This window comes from Colletotrichum fructicola (genome assembly GCF_000319635.2).
Source record: "Colletotrichum fructicola Nara gc5 chromosome Unknown KSG_Nara_v1_contig01, whole genome shotgun sequence".
Taxonomy (NCBI): domain Eukaryota; kingdom Fungi; phylum Ascomycota; class Sordariomycetes; order Glomerellales; family Glomerellaceae; genus Colletotrichum; species Colletotrichum fructicola.
This window is the reverse complement of record NW_027094051.1, coordinates 2090812-2107282: the sequence shown is the minus strand read 5'-3', so window position 1 is coordinate 2107282 and position 16471 is coordinate 2090812. Positions and strand designations below refer to the sequence as shown.

Below are 16471 nucleotides of genomic sequence, written 5' to 3'. Positions count from 1 at the left end.
CCGACATAGAGACCCGGATGAGCCAGGCTCAAAGTCATCATGCAAGCCACGAACGCAAATCAGTGGGTAGTCAGACTTGTGGCAGTGAAAAATTGTTCACTTGTCTTTGGCTCTGACGAGCAAACTGTTACTACTACTACTACTACTACTACTACACCACCGCGCGAAACTTGAAAACAACTAATCCTTCAGCCGGCACGGGACATCCTTTGAGATATTTGCCCTCCTGTAAAAGGGGCTACCCAAACACCGATTCCCGGGTATACCGATAACGCCAGTTCATGACCCAGGGTATCTTTTTCGTAAGCCGTGCCCAAGTGAGAAGGAGACCCAATTTCATACCAACACCAAAAAAAAGACAGACCGAAAGCATACCAGAACGCCACTACCTAGAAGATGGAACATCATTTTGTGTTCTTCTCAACGCGACCGCTAATGACGCGGCCCATGCTACCGTTTCCATGTTGCGTATCCTTGTCCTTGTTTTCGTGGACCCTCATATGTCTTCGCATCTGGTCCAGTCGATGGAAGTCCTTGCCACAGACTTCACAGGTGAACTGACCTTTAACGTTGTGAGTCTTGCGGTGCTTGGACAAGTTGCTGGACTCGCCAAACTTCTTTCCGCAGATTTCGCAAGATAGTGGCTTTTCGCCAGTGTGGGTTCTTTTGTGCATGGCTACGAAGGTCAGCTAGATCATGTTGAGACTTCGATGGGAACTTACTGAGTGCACTCTGCTGTTTGAAACTTTGCGTGCAGTCCGGGAAATTGCACTTCCACGGCTTCTCTCCTGTGTGTATACGCATGTGTTGTGCCAGCGACTGTTTGGCGGAAAGTGCAGCGTGACAGACTTCACACTTGACAGGTTTGTCTGCGGTACAGTCAGTTATCTTCCCTGAAGGGGACTGCAACAGGGTCTCTTACATCCTGTATGCGTTTGCATATGGCGTTCCAGCTTGGACTTCTGGTTGAACGTAGTATCGCGAGGGCATGTGCTCCAAAGACAGGGGAACCCCTTTGCCTGCTTGGCCATTGCGCTCAGGTGGATTTCTTTGCAATGTTTCTGGAGAGCTTCATCGTTGGGAAGCCTAAGACCACAGATCTGGTCATCACTGACTTTCCATTTGCAAGTGCAAGCTTGTCCAATATCTGTGTCAGGCGTGACTGGAGTCTCCGCCGACATGGGTGTCCCGGAAGCCGACGACAGTGTTGGCGACGACATGTCAAGAGGTGATCGCCTCGAGATCGATTTCTGTGCTGGAAGAGTACCCCGGGAGCTTGGCCAAACTGTTTGTTGCGAGACTGCTTCCATCATGTGTTGTTCAATAGTCATGGGATGCATCTCCCTGATATGATCCAAGAAAGCCCCAGGTTCGGAATGCAAAGGTGCATTACATTCCCCTTGCGTGGAGTTATCTGTGCAAAACCCTCTTTGTCCTGGGTGGAAGTGCGAATCCATTGGGAGGGGGCACTTTTCAAATACCAAGCCGTTGACCGTGTCGTAGCAAGGTCCCAGACAACGATCAGGATGGGGGCCAGGGACGTGGTGTTCCAGTGCATGGATGATAAACTGGTTCAAGTTGTCCATGTTGTTGTTCAAGTCGTTCAAGTCGATGGATCCGTTCGTATAGACTTGAGAAGCATAGGCGTGTGGCATAGGGAGACCGTCGGATGGAATACCGTGCCTAGCAGATGATGAACAGTAGAAGTCCCCATGCGCCATATTGAAGTTCGGTGTCTCTGAAAGGCCGCCGATGTTCACTGACTGCATCGTTAAATGAGCCGACAGTCCATGGGGAGTGCCCTGGCCTGAGAAAGGCTGAGAAGGCGGCTGGGACGAAGACTGCGCCGGCCTCGATTCCAACGAAATGAGAGACTCTGCAGCCTTCAGTGAAGGCCCGTCCAGCGCTAAACAGTCTGGTTCGCTACAGACGTCTCCCTCGCACTCAGGGTCGTCGCAATCAGAGAAACTAGAGAGACAAGGAGACTCGGCGCAATCCTTGTTGTTGCAGGCAACGCCCTGCTCGCAGCGGCTGTCGGGGCATTGCATTGCGCAGGAATCGGACTCGTCACAATCAGAATGGTTGCTAGGCATCGCGGGGCTTGACTGCTGCAGCTGCTCCTCTTGATAGCCCATCAACTGCTGCTGTTGCTGCTCTTGATAGGCCGTCATCCAATCCACAGACATTGCATTGTGATGATCGAAGGTCATATTGCTTTCCGGCGTCACGCCAATAGTATAGTTCGAGACGAAGGGGCCGAAAACGTTAATGTCTGGTGTGTGAGGCGTAGAGAAATTGTTGGTTGATATAGCAGCCATGCTCATGCTGCGACCGTGATGGGCTTGATTCATCGTTTGTTGATGACTCTTGGTGGGACCGTGGGTATGTGTATGTCCTGGGCCCAAGTCTAAACAGGTGTCGTCGTGGTAGGAGGGCAGGAAAGGATCATTCACCAGACCATGAAGGTGGTTGTGTGCGTGGCCCTGGAAGTGCTGGGCGTGCTGATGTTGCTCCATTTGCAGTTGGTAATATTCTTCTGTCTCTCCCCTGAGGCCAAGATGCTCATGGATGCCATGGTTGCCCAGGCCGTCCATGATGGAGAGAGATGTGACGTTGACTTCGAAGTTGTTTGCGCGCTTGGGTCACCCCACGTTGATCGTCAGTGGGCAAGGTAACTTGGGCCACGAGGAGGGCTGGCTGGAGAAGACTGTCGAGGTGGAAATGATTCGGAAGGTCGCAGAGCCGCAACGGTAAGACCCTGGATAAAGTATGAAGAACAGATGGTGTAGCCGTAGTGTCTGGGGGTTGGTGGGAAAAGATCCAGTTATGTCTGGGAGGAAGTTTGGGATGCAGACGGAATGGCGCCGACTTTGTATGGCTGAAGTACCCTTGGGGTTGGGACCAAAAAGAACCTAGCGAGACAACCTAGAAGAAGAGGGAGGGAGGTCCAGCCGTTGACAAGCCAGCTCGTGCTATGGCTTGCTTGAGCTTGAGCTTGAGCTTGGGTTTGGGGCTCTGGGCAAGGAAGGAGGCAAGAAAAATTGGAAGGTGAATCGAACTGAGGGGAAATGAGCCGGTGGTTCGTCGTCGCCCTGGCAGCTCCTGCGACTGGCGTCCTTTTGCTGCGCGTGGTTTGGGAAGGCGGTGTTCACTGCTGGAGTAGGCACGATGCCCAGGTGCGGTACGCTTTTGAGAACCTTGATGGCCACCGGCGCGAAAATGCGGTCTTTCAGTATGGCGACGGAGGGGCAGCGTAACACTGGAATCCCTGTCGCTTCTGTCAAAAACCCATGCTAAAAGATCACTTGTGACGATGAGTACTTACCTTCGGGTCTGAAGGAGTCGAGGCAATATTGCGCTTGCGCTCCGGGGTTTTGGTTTCTCTCTCTCTCTCTCTTTCTCTTGTGTGTGTTTTTTCTGGCTTGATTGTCGACGCAACCCCCTTGACCACAGGGGTCCTGCCGTCTTAAATATTTATTGTAATTTGAGCGCTGCCACCAACAACGTTATCGGTGCTCGCAGACAAGATGTAAGGTTTCCTCTTTCTAGGCAAAGCTCGATGAGCGCCGCCGCTGGTCAAGCCATCATCCGCCGTCGTGATGTGTGAACCGAAGCAAGCCTCTCATGAGCAGGAATGCTGGACCTCTGAGAGGCTGACGAGCTGACAACGTGGGGGCGTGTGTGGAGAACACGGGTCACAGGGGGGGTCCAGCAAGTGGTACGGATACGTATCTCAAGAAGGTAATCAGTCGCCTGTGGTTGGCGCTGGGATCCACTGCCGTCCCTTTCTTAGCAGACGAGAGGTCTCTGATTGGCTCGGGCGTCCAGCTTTGCGCGTATGTAAGCAGCAAGAACCGCAACGCTGCGTTTATGGTGCGCATATTTTCGCCTGCGCCTGTCTGTGCCTGTGCGCCTCGCTGAGATGGGAGGGAGCACTGTGTACGGGACCTAAACACAATCTGTACAACTCATCTTCATTCGAACATCTCCCGCGGCGGTTGAGGCGCTCAACTCCGAGTTAGGGCCAGATAGCTGGTTGCCTTGTTGCCTCCATGATGGACCTCATGCGAATAGGAACTTTGGGGCTACTGCCAAACCCAATTCCCTGATCTAAACGCAGGCACAAGAACAATGGGATGAGAAAACAAGGCGAGCAGCCAGCCACCAGCGGCATGCCCTCAAGTTAAGTTCCAAACTGATCACGCCACAAAGTGTAAGTAGACCACTTCTGCTCCAGTGCTGCGCAAATGACGCGATGACGCCGCATATGCATGCCTTCAGGAACATGATGTTTTCTCATTTTCTCATTCAAACGATAATCGTATTCGACTAAACAAATCTCTCGGTGGATCTCGCAGAGCTGAAGCCGTGTGAGTCATAACGGACTGATCAGATGCCCAGTTAGTTGCCTCATAATTTCAAAAGCTTAATTGCTACATTGCCATGCTTAACACCGACTGCCGGAAGAAACTCTCAGTACGCAAAAGGCTTTTTCTTCCCAAAGAGAAAATATCGTTGCATGTGGCTTGAGGAAACTCCCGTCACTGAGATATTCGATGGAGATACGTCCGGTCAATCAAAGTCGCGCGCGGGTTTACGCCAATAGCCCAAGGGAGTAGAGATTTCGTGTTGAAATCTTCTTTTGCGAAAGAGTACTGTTCGCCAGTGTAATATGATAAACAATGATTACCGGAAGTCAACTTCCTCCGTAGTGACTTTGAGGTCGTAAAAGTCGCAAAAGCCACACCACATGTTCCGCTATCTGCCTAAATAAGTCAATCCCAAGTACTCCGGACATATGTTGAATATCAGTGCTCTTCCGACGTGGCGTATTTCCCCGGCGCCCCTCCCCACTCACACGGCTGCGGCTGCTGCTCTCGATTCGTGATGCATATCATCGTTGAGATCTCCACAGCCCGAGGCCGGTATTTCTCGGAGTTGAATGGACGCCTCCTAAGTCTCAATTTTCCCCGGATCCCAGTCGATCCAATCATTCCCAATGGTTCCCCATAACACCATAGCTTTTGTCAAAACACGAGATCTTAATGATGGAAGAGGCGGATGTTCTGCTCGACGAAAGTGATGCCAAGCTTCTCCGCAGTGTCAAACACGGCCCCATCGTTCTGGCTGCCGCCAGGGGCGGCGATATACTTGACACCGGATCGAGATGCGCGGAAAACATTGTCAACGAAGGGGAACTGGACTTGGTCAGCAGGTGGCTTGCATTATCGGAGCATTTGAAACTTACGAAAGCATCACTTGACACGGCGACGTTGGTCAGCTTGCCAAGCCACTCCTCCTTCTCGGCCTCAGTGAAGGCGGGAGGAACCTCCTCGAAGACCGCCTCGAACATGTCGCGCTCCGCACCAGACTTGGGGAGCTCGCCGCTGACCAGCAGGTCGATGGCGTTGCTCTTGTCGGGGCGCTTGGTGCCCTTCTTCCACTTGATGCCCAGAACGCGGGGGTGGAAGCGGAGCCACCAGTTGTCTGCCTTGTCGCCAGCGAGACGAGTGCAGTGGATTCTGGACTGCTGTCCGGCGCCCAGGCCGATGACCTGTCCGTTGTAGGCGTAGCACACAGAGTTACTCTGAGTGTACTTCAGGGCAATAGTAGCCACAGTCAAGTCACGCAGGGCGGACTCGGACAGAGGGGCAGAGTCCTTGGGCGTGATGATTCTGTTGAAAGACTTGGGGGAAATCTCAATATCGTTACGGTGCTGCTGCAGAGTAACGCCGTACACGGTCCTAGTCTCCGTCTTGGAGGGGACGTAGTCGGGGTCGATCTGCAGGACCAGGTACTTTCCGCCCTTCTTCTTCTTGAGGATCTCAAGGGCGGCAGGCTCGAAACCGGGAGCAATGACACCGTCAGACACCTCCTTGGAGATGATGCTGGCAGTGGGTACATCGACAACGTCACTGAGAGCAATCACATCACCGAAACTGCTCATGCGGTCGGCACCACGGGCACGAGCGTAGGCCTGAGCCAGGGGAGAAGATTCAATACCCTCAATGTCGTTGACAAAGTAGACCTTGCGCTCATCCTCGGTCAAAAGAGTTCCAATGGCGGCACCGGCAGGGGAGACGTGCTTGAAGCTTGCAGCAGCGGGCTTGCTCAGAGCTTGCTTGAGCTCCTTGACCAGAGGCCAGCTGTTGAGGGCGTCCAGGAGGTTGATGTAACCGGGGGAGCCTCCGAGAACCTTGTAGGGCAGTTCGCCAGAAGGCACGAAGGCAGCCGCGGGCTTCTGGTGGGGGTTGGCGCCGTATCTGAGAGCCATGTACTGCTTGCCGTCGGCAGCATACTGCTTACGGAAGAACTCGGAGATGGCGGTGTCATAGTCGGCAGTGTGCTCAAAGGCCTTCAGGGCATAGCGCTTGCGGCTCTCCTCGGTGATCTCGCCGGTCTCAAGCTCCTTGAGGAACTCAGCGTAGTCCTTGGGGTCGCTGAGGATGGTAACACGGCTGTGGTTCTTGGCAGCAGCTCTGAGGAGGGTGACGCCACCAATGTCAATCTCCTCGACAGCCTCGGGGACGGTGACATTGACCTTGGCAACGGTGTCCTTGAAGGGGTACAGGTTGCAAATGACATAGTCGACCTTGTTGATGTTCTGGTCGGCCAGGTCCTTCTCGTCGGACTCGAGGTTTCTCGCAAGTATGCCGGCGTGAACGGAGGGGTGAAGAGTCTTGACACGACCGCCCAGCATCTCAGGGGCCTTGGTGATGGCGGAAACGTCCCTGTACGAGGAGCAGCCCAATCAGTCATGTTCGACTCACGGAAGCCCAGGTAATGATGGCTTATTGGTAGACTTACTCAACAGGGAAACCAGACTCCCGAATCATCTTGGCAGTGCCGCCAGAGGCAAGGATGCGGACATTCTGCTGGTTGAGGCCCTTGGCCAGGTCCAGCAGACCCGTCTTGTCATAGACAGAGAGGATGGCAATCTTCTGACCCGACATCTTTGCTTCGGTACCTTCAAAACTCGACGGAATGGCTTGGTGTCGGGGAATGAAGGATGAAAGTAAAGGACAATTGGGAAATGAAGAGGAGTAGGGGAAAGGCAAGATTGGAAAAGCAAAAAATTTGCCCTTACGCGATGATGCGTTGTGGGTGTGAGAGGTAGGCGCGCAAAATCAGCTTCCGATCAAGGAGGGGGAGGGGCAGCTACGAAAAAAAATAAAACGCTGGCAAAAGTACGGGGCAGATACCGCAGGATTGCGGGGTGTTTTAGTGCTAGATGATGTACTTTACAGGTTACTTTGCCCCACGTCGCATGCTCGTCCCTCCTGGTGCAATGCGACAAGAGTGACCTCAACCGCAAACCAACCTCCCGGGGCCCCTTCGAGTGGGACGACGATGAGGGGAAACTGAGCACGAGAGAGGATCTTTCTTCTTCCACAGCTCCAGTCGCTCTTATCCCGCAGACATGGCGATTGCAGATATTGAGTCAAGCCAGCGGAGGAATCATTGTCGCGTTTGCCGCGCAGGCTGTGAATCCCCGCCCCCACCTGGTGAATCTGAAGCGCCAAAGTTTGCAGATTTCTGCGAAAACACTATGAGAATTGGAGTTTCGGCCATTGGTCCGGCGCTGCAGCGTCATTTTTGGAGACACTGGCTGGGGGGAGGTCGGAGCGACCTGTCTCGGGCCAATGAACCCCGCCCCCGCTGTAGCACAGCCCTGGAAGGCGGTTTACCCGTACAGAGACAAACGGACCCAGCGAAGCACCACGGGACCCTTGCCTGCTGATTGTTAGCGTCTCTTCGCCGGGTGTACCGTGTGCGCGGCGTCCATTGTGGCAGGGCGGCGCAGCTGTCGTCGAACCTCCCGTCGCAGTCTTGGCTTCATGTCAATAGACGAGGTTACCTTACGCGGCCCTGAATTTCCCCGGGCCAAGTGGTCCTTATGTTGACGTTTTCCTCTCCGAACCTCTTCCAGCGTCTCATCTCATTCATCCGTTCCTACCGCGACAGCAGTATATCCCACCGAACGACCGTCGCAACCCTGATCGCAACCGACAAGTCAGATAACCACACTTCCTAGACCCTGCATCCCGGCCGCCGCCGCGAACACACCGTAATTACGTACATCCGCACCGACCTCCTCCCTCCGGACTCCCAACCCGCCGAACCTCATCCTCCCGACCGTTGGCTCCGTCTTCCGTCCTGAATCGCGCCCCCGAAACGATCTCGCCACCGCCGCGCGCGCATATCGATCAAACAAAGGACCATCCATACCCTGTCCCCGAACCGCCGTTGCGACAATGGGCTCCGTCTGCGGCAAGGAGTCGGGCGATGACAACTTCTCCTCCCCGGGCCGCCCCCTCGGCACCGCGCCCCCGCCCCAACCCAAGACCGCGCCCATCCCCGCGAGAGTAGGAGGGCCTCCGAGGACACTGGGTGGTGGTAGCGGCAGCGGCGGCGGTGGCGCATCCGGAGAGCGGTCCAACGCTGACGCGGACGACGCGCGACGCAGGGCCGCCGAGGCAGCAGAGGTAAGAGGCGCCCCCCTCACCGTCCTATGCCAAGCCAGGCGACTGATGGACCCCCCTTGGAACACTATGAGACAGTGTTGCTAACATGTACCGCAACAGGCCCGCGCAAAAGCAGCGAACAAGTCGACGGGGAAGCTGGGCTCGCAACTGAATGCGCAAAAGAAGCAGACGCAGACCGATTTACTGAAGGATGCCAGCACCCAGCAATTGCGCCAGCGCGATGCTGATGCCGCAGCTGAGGCGAGGACCTACAACTAGACCGGGCGTTGAGGAAGAGGAGGCAGCGTTCTTTGCAAGATAATATGGGGTTTGGCGGGCGTCGTTTCCATAATACCTCTTGGTTTTGTCATTATTAGCGCATGGGAAAGCAGATTTATTACATTGACCTATTCTCTGTCGGAAACAACTAGCCCTCCTATGATTCGGTCCCGCGCTTCTCGGCATAAGTTGGTGGTCTCCCCAGCAGACTATCAAGACGTTGAAAGATGCGACCGACGATGGCTACTTAGTCTCATCCACCGTTCACCGAGAACTGAGCCAATCTGAAGAGCGCGTTTTTTATTGAAACCTCTCACTAATACTACAGCCCGATAAGGACGGATCTCCCTTCCGTTATGTGTGCCCTGATGTATATTTCGAGGCGAACCTCCCTCTTTCCTGACGCCGCCACTCCGACAACCGACTTAAATACGAGCTTACTATGGACAACGAAAGACACACAAAAGATTCTAAACGACGTTGTAACGTCCAGAGGCGGGCGCGCGGCTGTCCGCCGTGGCAGCGGCCACTGTACCTTCGCTCAAGAGACGAGTGAGCTCTGTAATAGCAGCCCCCACTACGACCTCAGTGTCACCCTCAACAAGGATGTACAGCTTGGGGTCTGCTCCAGGAGGAACTTCCTTGCCCGCCGGATAGAACGTTCCCTTCGTGGTGATTGACACGCCAGTCGCCTCCAGAATCTTGGCCACGTTGGTTCTGTTTGTGACGGCCCATCTGGCCTTCTGCGGGAAGTCGTTGATCTCCAGCGTGGCGTGGTAAGCACCGGCATCAGGTCCCTTATTGTCAATGGGCTGTCCGGAACGTAGCTGGCCAGCCTTGCCAAGGCGCTCGTTGATAGCACTGATCGCGGCACTAACAGCGTCCAGAGGCTTCTTGCCACCAGGGGCACCCGCGGCGGCCGGCGCGTCCTTGGGCTTTGCTTCTCCCTCAGGCTTGTTGGCGTTGCGTGATACAATCGCGGAGACGGCTGACTTAATGGCAGACGCGGCATCCTTGCCCTTGTCTTCCTCAGTCTTCTCTTCCTTCACGTCGTCTTCCTCGCCCTCGGCCTTGTGGGTCTTGCGCTCGCGAAGACGGGCAGCTTCACGCTCGGCATCGAGACGATCTAGACCCTTTCCACCGAAACCAGAAGTGTCCTTGGCTTTGCCAGCCTTGACCTTGTCCTTGTGGGCCTTGCGCATCTCGTTCAGACGGTCAGGTATAGGTTGACCGCTCTGCTCCAAAGCTTTGGCAATACCAGGAGCGCAGTTCTCTTGCTCTTCAGTGATGAAAGTAACAGCAGTACCCTTGTTACCGGCTCTTCCGGTTCGACCGGCGCGGTGGACATAATCTTCCAGATGGTTAGGGGCATCATAATTGACAACCAGCTTCAACTGTTTGACGTCTAGACCTCTGGCGGCAACGGAGGTGGCAATAAGGATAGGGACAATGCCCTTTTTGAAATCAGCAATCGTAGAGTCTCGATCAATCTGGTCTTTACCGCCGTGGATTGACATGCATGGGTAACCCTTCACCATGAGCTCCTTGAGCAAGTCGTCTGCCTTCTCTTGACGTTCGACAAAGATGAGAGTACGGGCGTCCTCGTCCTCGTCGTAAAGCTCACCAAGGAGTCCTAGGAGGTGGACGAATTTGGCGTCTTCAGGGATGACCTCGACCTTTTGCGTAATGTCTGGCGCTACGACGCTGCGGCCACCGACGGTTATCTCTACTGGAGACTTCAGCACCTTCTTGGTAAGAGAGTCAATGATGCGAGGCATCGTCGCCGAGAACAAGATGGTCTGGCGGTCAGGTCGCATGTTGGCAAAGATCTTCATGACTTGAGGCTCGAAACCCATGTCAAACATTCGATCTGCTTCATCAAGGACGACGTATGAGACGCGGCGCAGGTTGGTGACACGGCCTTGATTGGCTGCCAGCAGATCAATCATGCGGCCAGGCGTACAGACAACGATTTCGGCTCCTCGCTTGAGCTCGGCAATTTGATCTCTGATAGGCGCTCCGCCGTAAGCGCAGACAGCCCGCAAACCCATGGCCTTGAGGAAAGGCTTACAGTCACGGTGAATCTGAACCGCCAACTCGCGGGTGGGGGTCATGATGAGGCCGATGGGACCATCGGTGTCCTTGATGGGAGGCTGGTCCATAATGTGACGGAACATGGGCAGGAGGAAAGCAACCGTTTTACCGGATCCAGTCTTGGCTACGCCGACCACATCGCGGCCGGACATGATGACGGGCAACGCCTGCATTTGAATGGACGTAGGCTTTTCGTATCCCAAGTCGGCGACGACATCCAGTGTTTGCCGTGTGAGACCACATTGAGCCCATTTCTGGACAGGCCTGGGGACATCTTTCCCGGAAACCTTGATGCCATCGAGTTCCAGACGTAGGTCGTTGGCCTCAGCTTCGGTCAAGGCTGCAAGCTCTGCTGGTTCAACCCAGAAGTTCTTGCGAATTGGCTGCAGATCGAGCTTGCTGTAATCGATGGTGGGAATATCCTTCTTCTTGCGCTTGGCTGCCATGGCGAGGATTGCATTCGCATCTTTGTCTTCTGCCTTGAAGGCGTAGTCATCGTCACTGAAGTACGCCTCGGGTTCTTGGACCTTCTTCGATGATGTACTTGCCTTGGGAGCAGCAGGTTTGGGCTTGGTGTCCAAGTCGGCCATGAAGGCATCCAAGGGATCAACCTCGTCTTCCTCTTCGACATCCATCTTGTCCGCTGAGGATTCTTCGGTAGCGCCGTTCGTCTGAGCCGGAGCCGCGTCATCCATTGTGACGTCGGGCTTTTCCTCGTCTTTTGCTTCTTGCATTTCCTTCTCTCGCCGTTCGTGTGCTGCGCGAGCGGCCGCAATAGCCTCTTCCTCAGTCTCGGCAAAGTTGCCGCCGTCAGACTCATCGTCCTCATCTTGATCAGCATAGGGGGTGTCATCAGCCTCGAGGGGAAGGGCGGGCAACTTCGTAAGTTTCCTCTTCGTTCCCTCCTCTTCGTCGAGGTCCAGCTTGCGTTTGCTGGGCAGCTTGTCGCTGTCGGCCTGCTTGTGGAAGCCGAAGGCGCTCAGGTTTCCTCGATTGGCGGGCAATGCGGAAGCTGAGATGTCTTGGTAAGCAGGAGTATGCGTGGCAGATCGCGGAACAAACGTACCTTTGGTGGTCTGCGCAACAGCAGCAGTACTCTTTTCAGGACGGCCGTCAAGCAAGCCCAGAACACCATTCGAGTTGGATTGCTTGAGTGACGCCGCAGACTTTTTGGCAATCGCCTTTGGGTCAAATTTGCCTGAATAAGGCACAGCCGGCGATGCGGCTCCAGATGTCGCCTGTGTCGGAGCTGGCGATGCAGCTCCAGGAGACGCGACAGCGGGTGAGGCCACGGCGGGCGACGCAACGGTGGGCGAAGCAGCGGCCGGTGAAGGCACGGACTTCTTGTCCATCTCAGCAAGGAGATTCCTAGTCTGACTTGGATTAACCTCATTCTCTTTGCTCGCCTTGGTCTCCCTGCTCTTCTTCCACGCCTCAAGTCTGGCGAGTCGCTCAGCCTTCTTGTCAGCTTCAGTCTGTGCTGGGGTAGGCTTGGGCTTAGCAGCCTATCAATCGTTGTTAGCGATGTTCGCATCAATCATACATGGGGGATATTCATACCTCATTACCGGCAGTTGGCGTGCTGTCTGAAGGCGCCGCAGCGCGCGGACGGCTGTCATCGCGCCTGCTACGGGGATGGGAATCAGCCGTTCCCTCACGCCTAGCGCGCACCCTGTCCCGAGAATCGTCCCGCCGCGGGCGATGGTCTCTGTCATTGTCACGATGCCGCCGTCTGTCAAGCGACCGGTCTCGGTCAGCGTAACGGTCACGCGACCTCCTCCGGTCTCTGTGGCGGTCGTTGTCTCGTCGGCTTCCTCGATATGAATCATCGTCTCGTCGGTCTATGGAGCGGTCCCTGCGGCGGTAGGAGTCGCGATCACGGTCGCGATCTCGGTATCGGCGCTGCTCGTTGAACTTGTCAGAATGCTCCCCATCGCGTCTCCAATAGTGGTGGTGTCTTCTCACATCGCCAGGGCTCCTGGACCGCGAGCGACGACGGTAGTCTCTGCCGTCATCGCGGCGATCCCGATCGCGCCTGTCATCGTCTTTGCGGTGGCGTCTCGCGTTGTATTGGCTTCCTGCAGGCGATGGTGAGCGCGAGTCCCTGGTCCGAGCCATGTTGTAGGTCTCGAACTCTCAGCAAGACACTACGTTTGGTGAGAGCTACTTTTTTTTTGCTTCTTGTTCTCGCAGGGTTCTGTCACTCTGGGTGTCACCACTGTTGGAGCTTGGCTCTGACAGCTCCGTAGGGTAAAATGATGGTGTGAAGAAGGAGCGTCGTCAACAGATCGGTCTGCTAGGATGGCGACGCTGATGACATGCGGCTGGAGAAGTTTGAGAGGGGCGGAAAAAGGTCGCGACGTGATACTTAGGTTGCTCCAGGCCGCCCAAACGTGAGGTCAGACCTTGCGGCAAGGACCCACCCTAGTAGGCCAATCGAAAAAATCCAATTTAATTCCCCGGAATTTAGCTAGCCTGTAAGGAACTCACACCAGCGCTTCACCTTGATCAACGCCATCGCTACAGAGCTGAATTCATCTTGATTTTCCCCCACGATCATCTGAAGTTCTTGGCAGTTTTTTACTTTTATTTTCATTTTACTTCAATCAAAATGGCTGGCCTGGTCGCATATGACAGCAGTGACGAGGATGACGATGTCCAAGAGACTATTCCTCAGGAGAAGGTGCCGTCACTCACTCACTACTCCTTTCTCCCAAGCAATTCACTAACTCATCATCCGCAGACCGAAACTTCAAAAACAACCGCACCGCCCCCACAGCAGCCCGATTCAAGTAAGCGGACGTGATATACGCATTCATCTAGCTCTTGCGAATCTCATATTGACAAACTCTTAGAAGATGCCAAGCCACTATCACCACAGCCACCAAAGCAAGAGGCTCAGGAGCCGCAACCACCGTCAGAGAACATAACGATCGGCCCCGTTCAACAGCATTCCGTTCCTCTAGGACCTGCCCTACCATCCATGGGAGCCCAGCTACCCCAGGGGCCGTTGTCACAAGCAGCCGACGGTGCAGACTCGCCCTACACAGCCTCCCGCGCCCTCCTCCGCGACCTGACCCTCCCCCCGGTCCCGAACTTCGACATCCCCCCCTCGCCTCCAGGCTCCCCTCCCCCAGCCCTAACCGCCAAGTTCACCCAGTTCATCGAACTCAAGAAGAAGGGTGTGCACTTCAACGCCAAGCTCGCCCAGTCCTCCGCCCTACGCAATCCAAGCCTCACCGACAAGCTCATGGACTTTGTCGACATCGACGGCCGCGGCGGCTACGCCACCACGCTGCCCCTCGACATTTGGGACCCCACGTCTGAAGCAGCCCTCCCCGAGTGGGCTACCAGGACCGCGCTGCGACAGAGCCAGGAGCGGGTCCGCGCCGAGCGTGCTGGGTTGAGAAAGGCCGGCGGGCCAGTCGAGTTCGTTCCAGCGGCTGCCGGCGGTCCTTCTGCATCCGAAGTCGCGTCTCCCGGTAACGAGGCGGCGGCGGCGGCGGCTTCGGCTTCTTCGTCCGAGCAGGGGGCCATCTCCCGCGCGGGGAAGCGAAAGGCGGGCGGCGGCTGGTAGTGTGAAAAGTCGATCCCACGCCCCCCCTTCAGCTCTTAGTGCATACGGCATATGGGCATAGTCAGCGCTCGCGAAGATCAGTTTGGGGTTACATGGCCTTGCATTACGCGCTACGTGGGGTTGGACAGGCAGAAAAAAAGAGGAGCAAGGTTTCTGCAGGCGTCTCAGGATGTCTTGGGCCGAGGCGCGCTTCACGAGTGGTCTTCTAGCACGTGGATTTGCGATGAGAAGTCAGTGCTTTTCATCTGCGTTGACGGCGTCTGATTGTAAGCGAGGAGAGATGAGAAGGAGGGAAAAGGCATTGTGATACCCCCTTAGGACGATGGCATCCGTGTGTTCCTCGTGTCTCCCATGTGTGGGTGTGCACCGTCATCCGTGTCGTCAGAGCAGAAGAAGTCTGGGACACGGACCGAAGATGAATTTTGGACGACAGGTGACGGGAATGTGCGTCAAGCAAGAAGGTTGAGAAGCCGTAGGGTGAAGATGGGGTGAGTTTCATGACGTCGGAAATAGGCTTAATCTTGTGTGAACAACTGGCATCGCGAGGTTGTCAGTTAGAACCTTCCTGCGGAGCATACCAATCTGTATCAAAAGGGACGATAATTGCGGAACATGTATCATGATTTAGCTATTGCAGCCATATAGCGCCCAGCTTCACTGTGTATCGTCATCTCACAGAGGTCAAGGTATCGAAATCTTCCACACATAGCACGTAAATCCTCCCCCGTGAGAGTAGAAGTAAACCATTATTTCGAACCAGCGAGCAGACACCTTGCCTCCCCATATCCCGTTCTCCCCATGCGTTTATCTTCTCTAATCGTAAGGCTCGCTTGCTTAAGAGCTGCAGGTAAGATTGAGACCGATCTTCTTGAGGGCAGCGCCGACGTTGATGTCAGTAAGGACGGTGCCAGCAGCCAGGGCATCAGCAAAGTACGACAGTCTCTGACCGCCATTAACAACGTCCTTGCCGTTCAGGCCAAAGGGGATGACGCCGTTCTCGCAAGCGGGCTTCGCCTGGATGGCCGTGAGGACGGGGGCCTGGGAGATGTTGGCGCGCATGTTGACGTTGTTGTCGCCCGGATGCAGAACAAGGTTGTCAATATAGACGGTGCCGATTTCGTTATTATTGAGCAGGTTGCGGAAAGAGGCGTTGCCCTGGAAAGCTTCGTGTCAGTTACGACAGCAACCTGGCTGACCTGCATGAACTTACGATTTCGAGAGTGATGACGGAGTGGTTGGGGATCGTCACTTTGCCCTTGAAGTTGTCGCCATTGGCGTCGGGGGTCAGGCTGATCTCGCTCTCTGTGACATTGAGTCCCTTGAAATCGTTAAGGGCTAGGTTTTGTTAGCTTATCATGCGATAACTTGGGGGCTGAACTCAGATCGTACCCTGCAGGGTGACCGTGTTCTTGAAGGTCACGGGGTATCTCTTGGGGAGTCCAGAGACCTTGACGTGGGTCTCGCCGTAGACTGTGACTCTAAGGGATTCGTTTGCTTGGAACCAGGTGTTGAATGTTGTGAAGGCCGCCATGTTCTGGATCTGGATAGGCTGGCTGATGTTGACGGTCTGCTCCTTGACGGACTTGGTCTCGGGGAAGTTGATAGTCACAAAGGGGGTGTGCGGCTCCAAGTCCTCGAGGTACATGACTCCCTCGAAGCCCTCAATCGTGGCCTTGACCTTGCCGTCCGATTTCAAAGTCGAGTTGATGGCCATGGTGTATGAGTTGGACTTTGTGTTGGAGAGGGTAATTCCATCGACAACGAGCTCGGCTTCGTCGAGCTTATGCTGGGCAATCTTTGGAACGGCAACCAAAATGCTGCAGGAAGGGTCAGTATCATGCTTGGAGGAGCGTCCCGGTAGTTAGTAAGGATCTGATCGCGTGCACATACATGACTGGGACGACAATGGCGGTGATGACCACCAGCAGGAGTAGATAAGCCCACCACAGCTTCTTGCAATGCCTCATGCAGGACTTGTTCTTTCCGCTTCCTCCAGAATTGACACCGTTCAAGGCGTTTTCGGAATGGTTGATATCTTGCTTGTCCCTCATCTTGA

At 55.0% G+C, this 16471-nt stretch overlaps 5 protein-coding genes across 5 annotated transcripts; 2 read left to right on the top strand and 3 right to left on the bottom strand.

Annotated features, from left to right (window-relative positions):
• Positions 1–450: 450 nt before the first annotated feature.
• On the bottom strand, positions 451–1031 carry ZAP1 (Zinc-responsive transcriptional regulator ZAP1; the record flags this gene model as incomplete). The annotated part of the gene is made up of 4 exons (XM_066150694.1): positions 451–512; positions 563–676; positions 723–869; positions 923–1031. The coding sequence occupies 4 exons, from the start codon at positions 1029–1031 to the stop codon at positions 451–453; spliced, it is 432 nt and encodes a 143-aa protein (XP_066009822.1).
• A 4011-nt stretch (positions 1032–5042) lies between these two features.
• On the bottom strand, positions 5043–6953 carry ADE17 (Bifunctional purine biosynthesis protein ADE17; the record flags this gene model as incomplete). Its single annotated transcript, XM_032032273.1, has 3 exons — positions 5043–5198; positions 5249–6731; positions 6808–6953. 3 exons carry the CDS (start codon positions 6951–6953, stop codon positions 5043–5045), a joined length of 1785 nt encoding a protein of 594 aa, XP_031888369.1.
• Positions 6954–8255: 1302 nt separating this feature from the next.
• CGGC5_v000597 (uncharacterized protein) lies at positions 8256–8744 on the top strand (the record flags this gene model as incomplete). The annotated part of the gene is made up of 2 exons (XM_032032274.1): positions 8256–8486; positions 8586–8744. 2 exons carry the CDS (start codon positions 8256–8258, stop codon positions 8742–8744), a joined length of 390 nt encoding a protein of 129 aa, XP_031888378.1.
• Positions 8745–13449: 4705 nt separating this feature from the next.
• On the top strand, positions 13450–14415 carry mug151 (Meiotically up-regulated gene 151 protein; the record flags this gene model as incomplete). The annotated part of the gene is made up of 3 exons (XM_032032277.1): positions 13450–13521; positions 13582–13630; positions 13694–14415. 3 exons carry the CDS (start codon positions 13450–13452, stop codon positions 14413–14415), a joined length of 843 nt encoding a protein of 280 aa, XP_031888555.1.
• An 834-nt stretch (positions 14416–15249) lies between these two features.
• CGGC5_v000595 (uncharacterized protein) lies at positions 15250–16466 on the bottom strand (the record flags this gene model as incomplete). Its single annotated transcript, XM_032032278.1, has 4 exons — positions 15250–15570; positions 15626–15750; positions 15805–16232; positions 16306–16466. The coding sequence occupies 4 exons, from the start codon at positions 16464–16466 to the stop codon at positions 15250–15252; spliced, it is 1035 nt and encodes a 344-aa protein (XP_031888556.1).
• Positions 16467–16471: the final 5 nt, after the last annotated feature.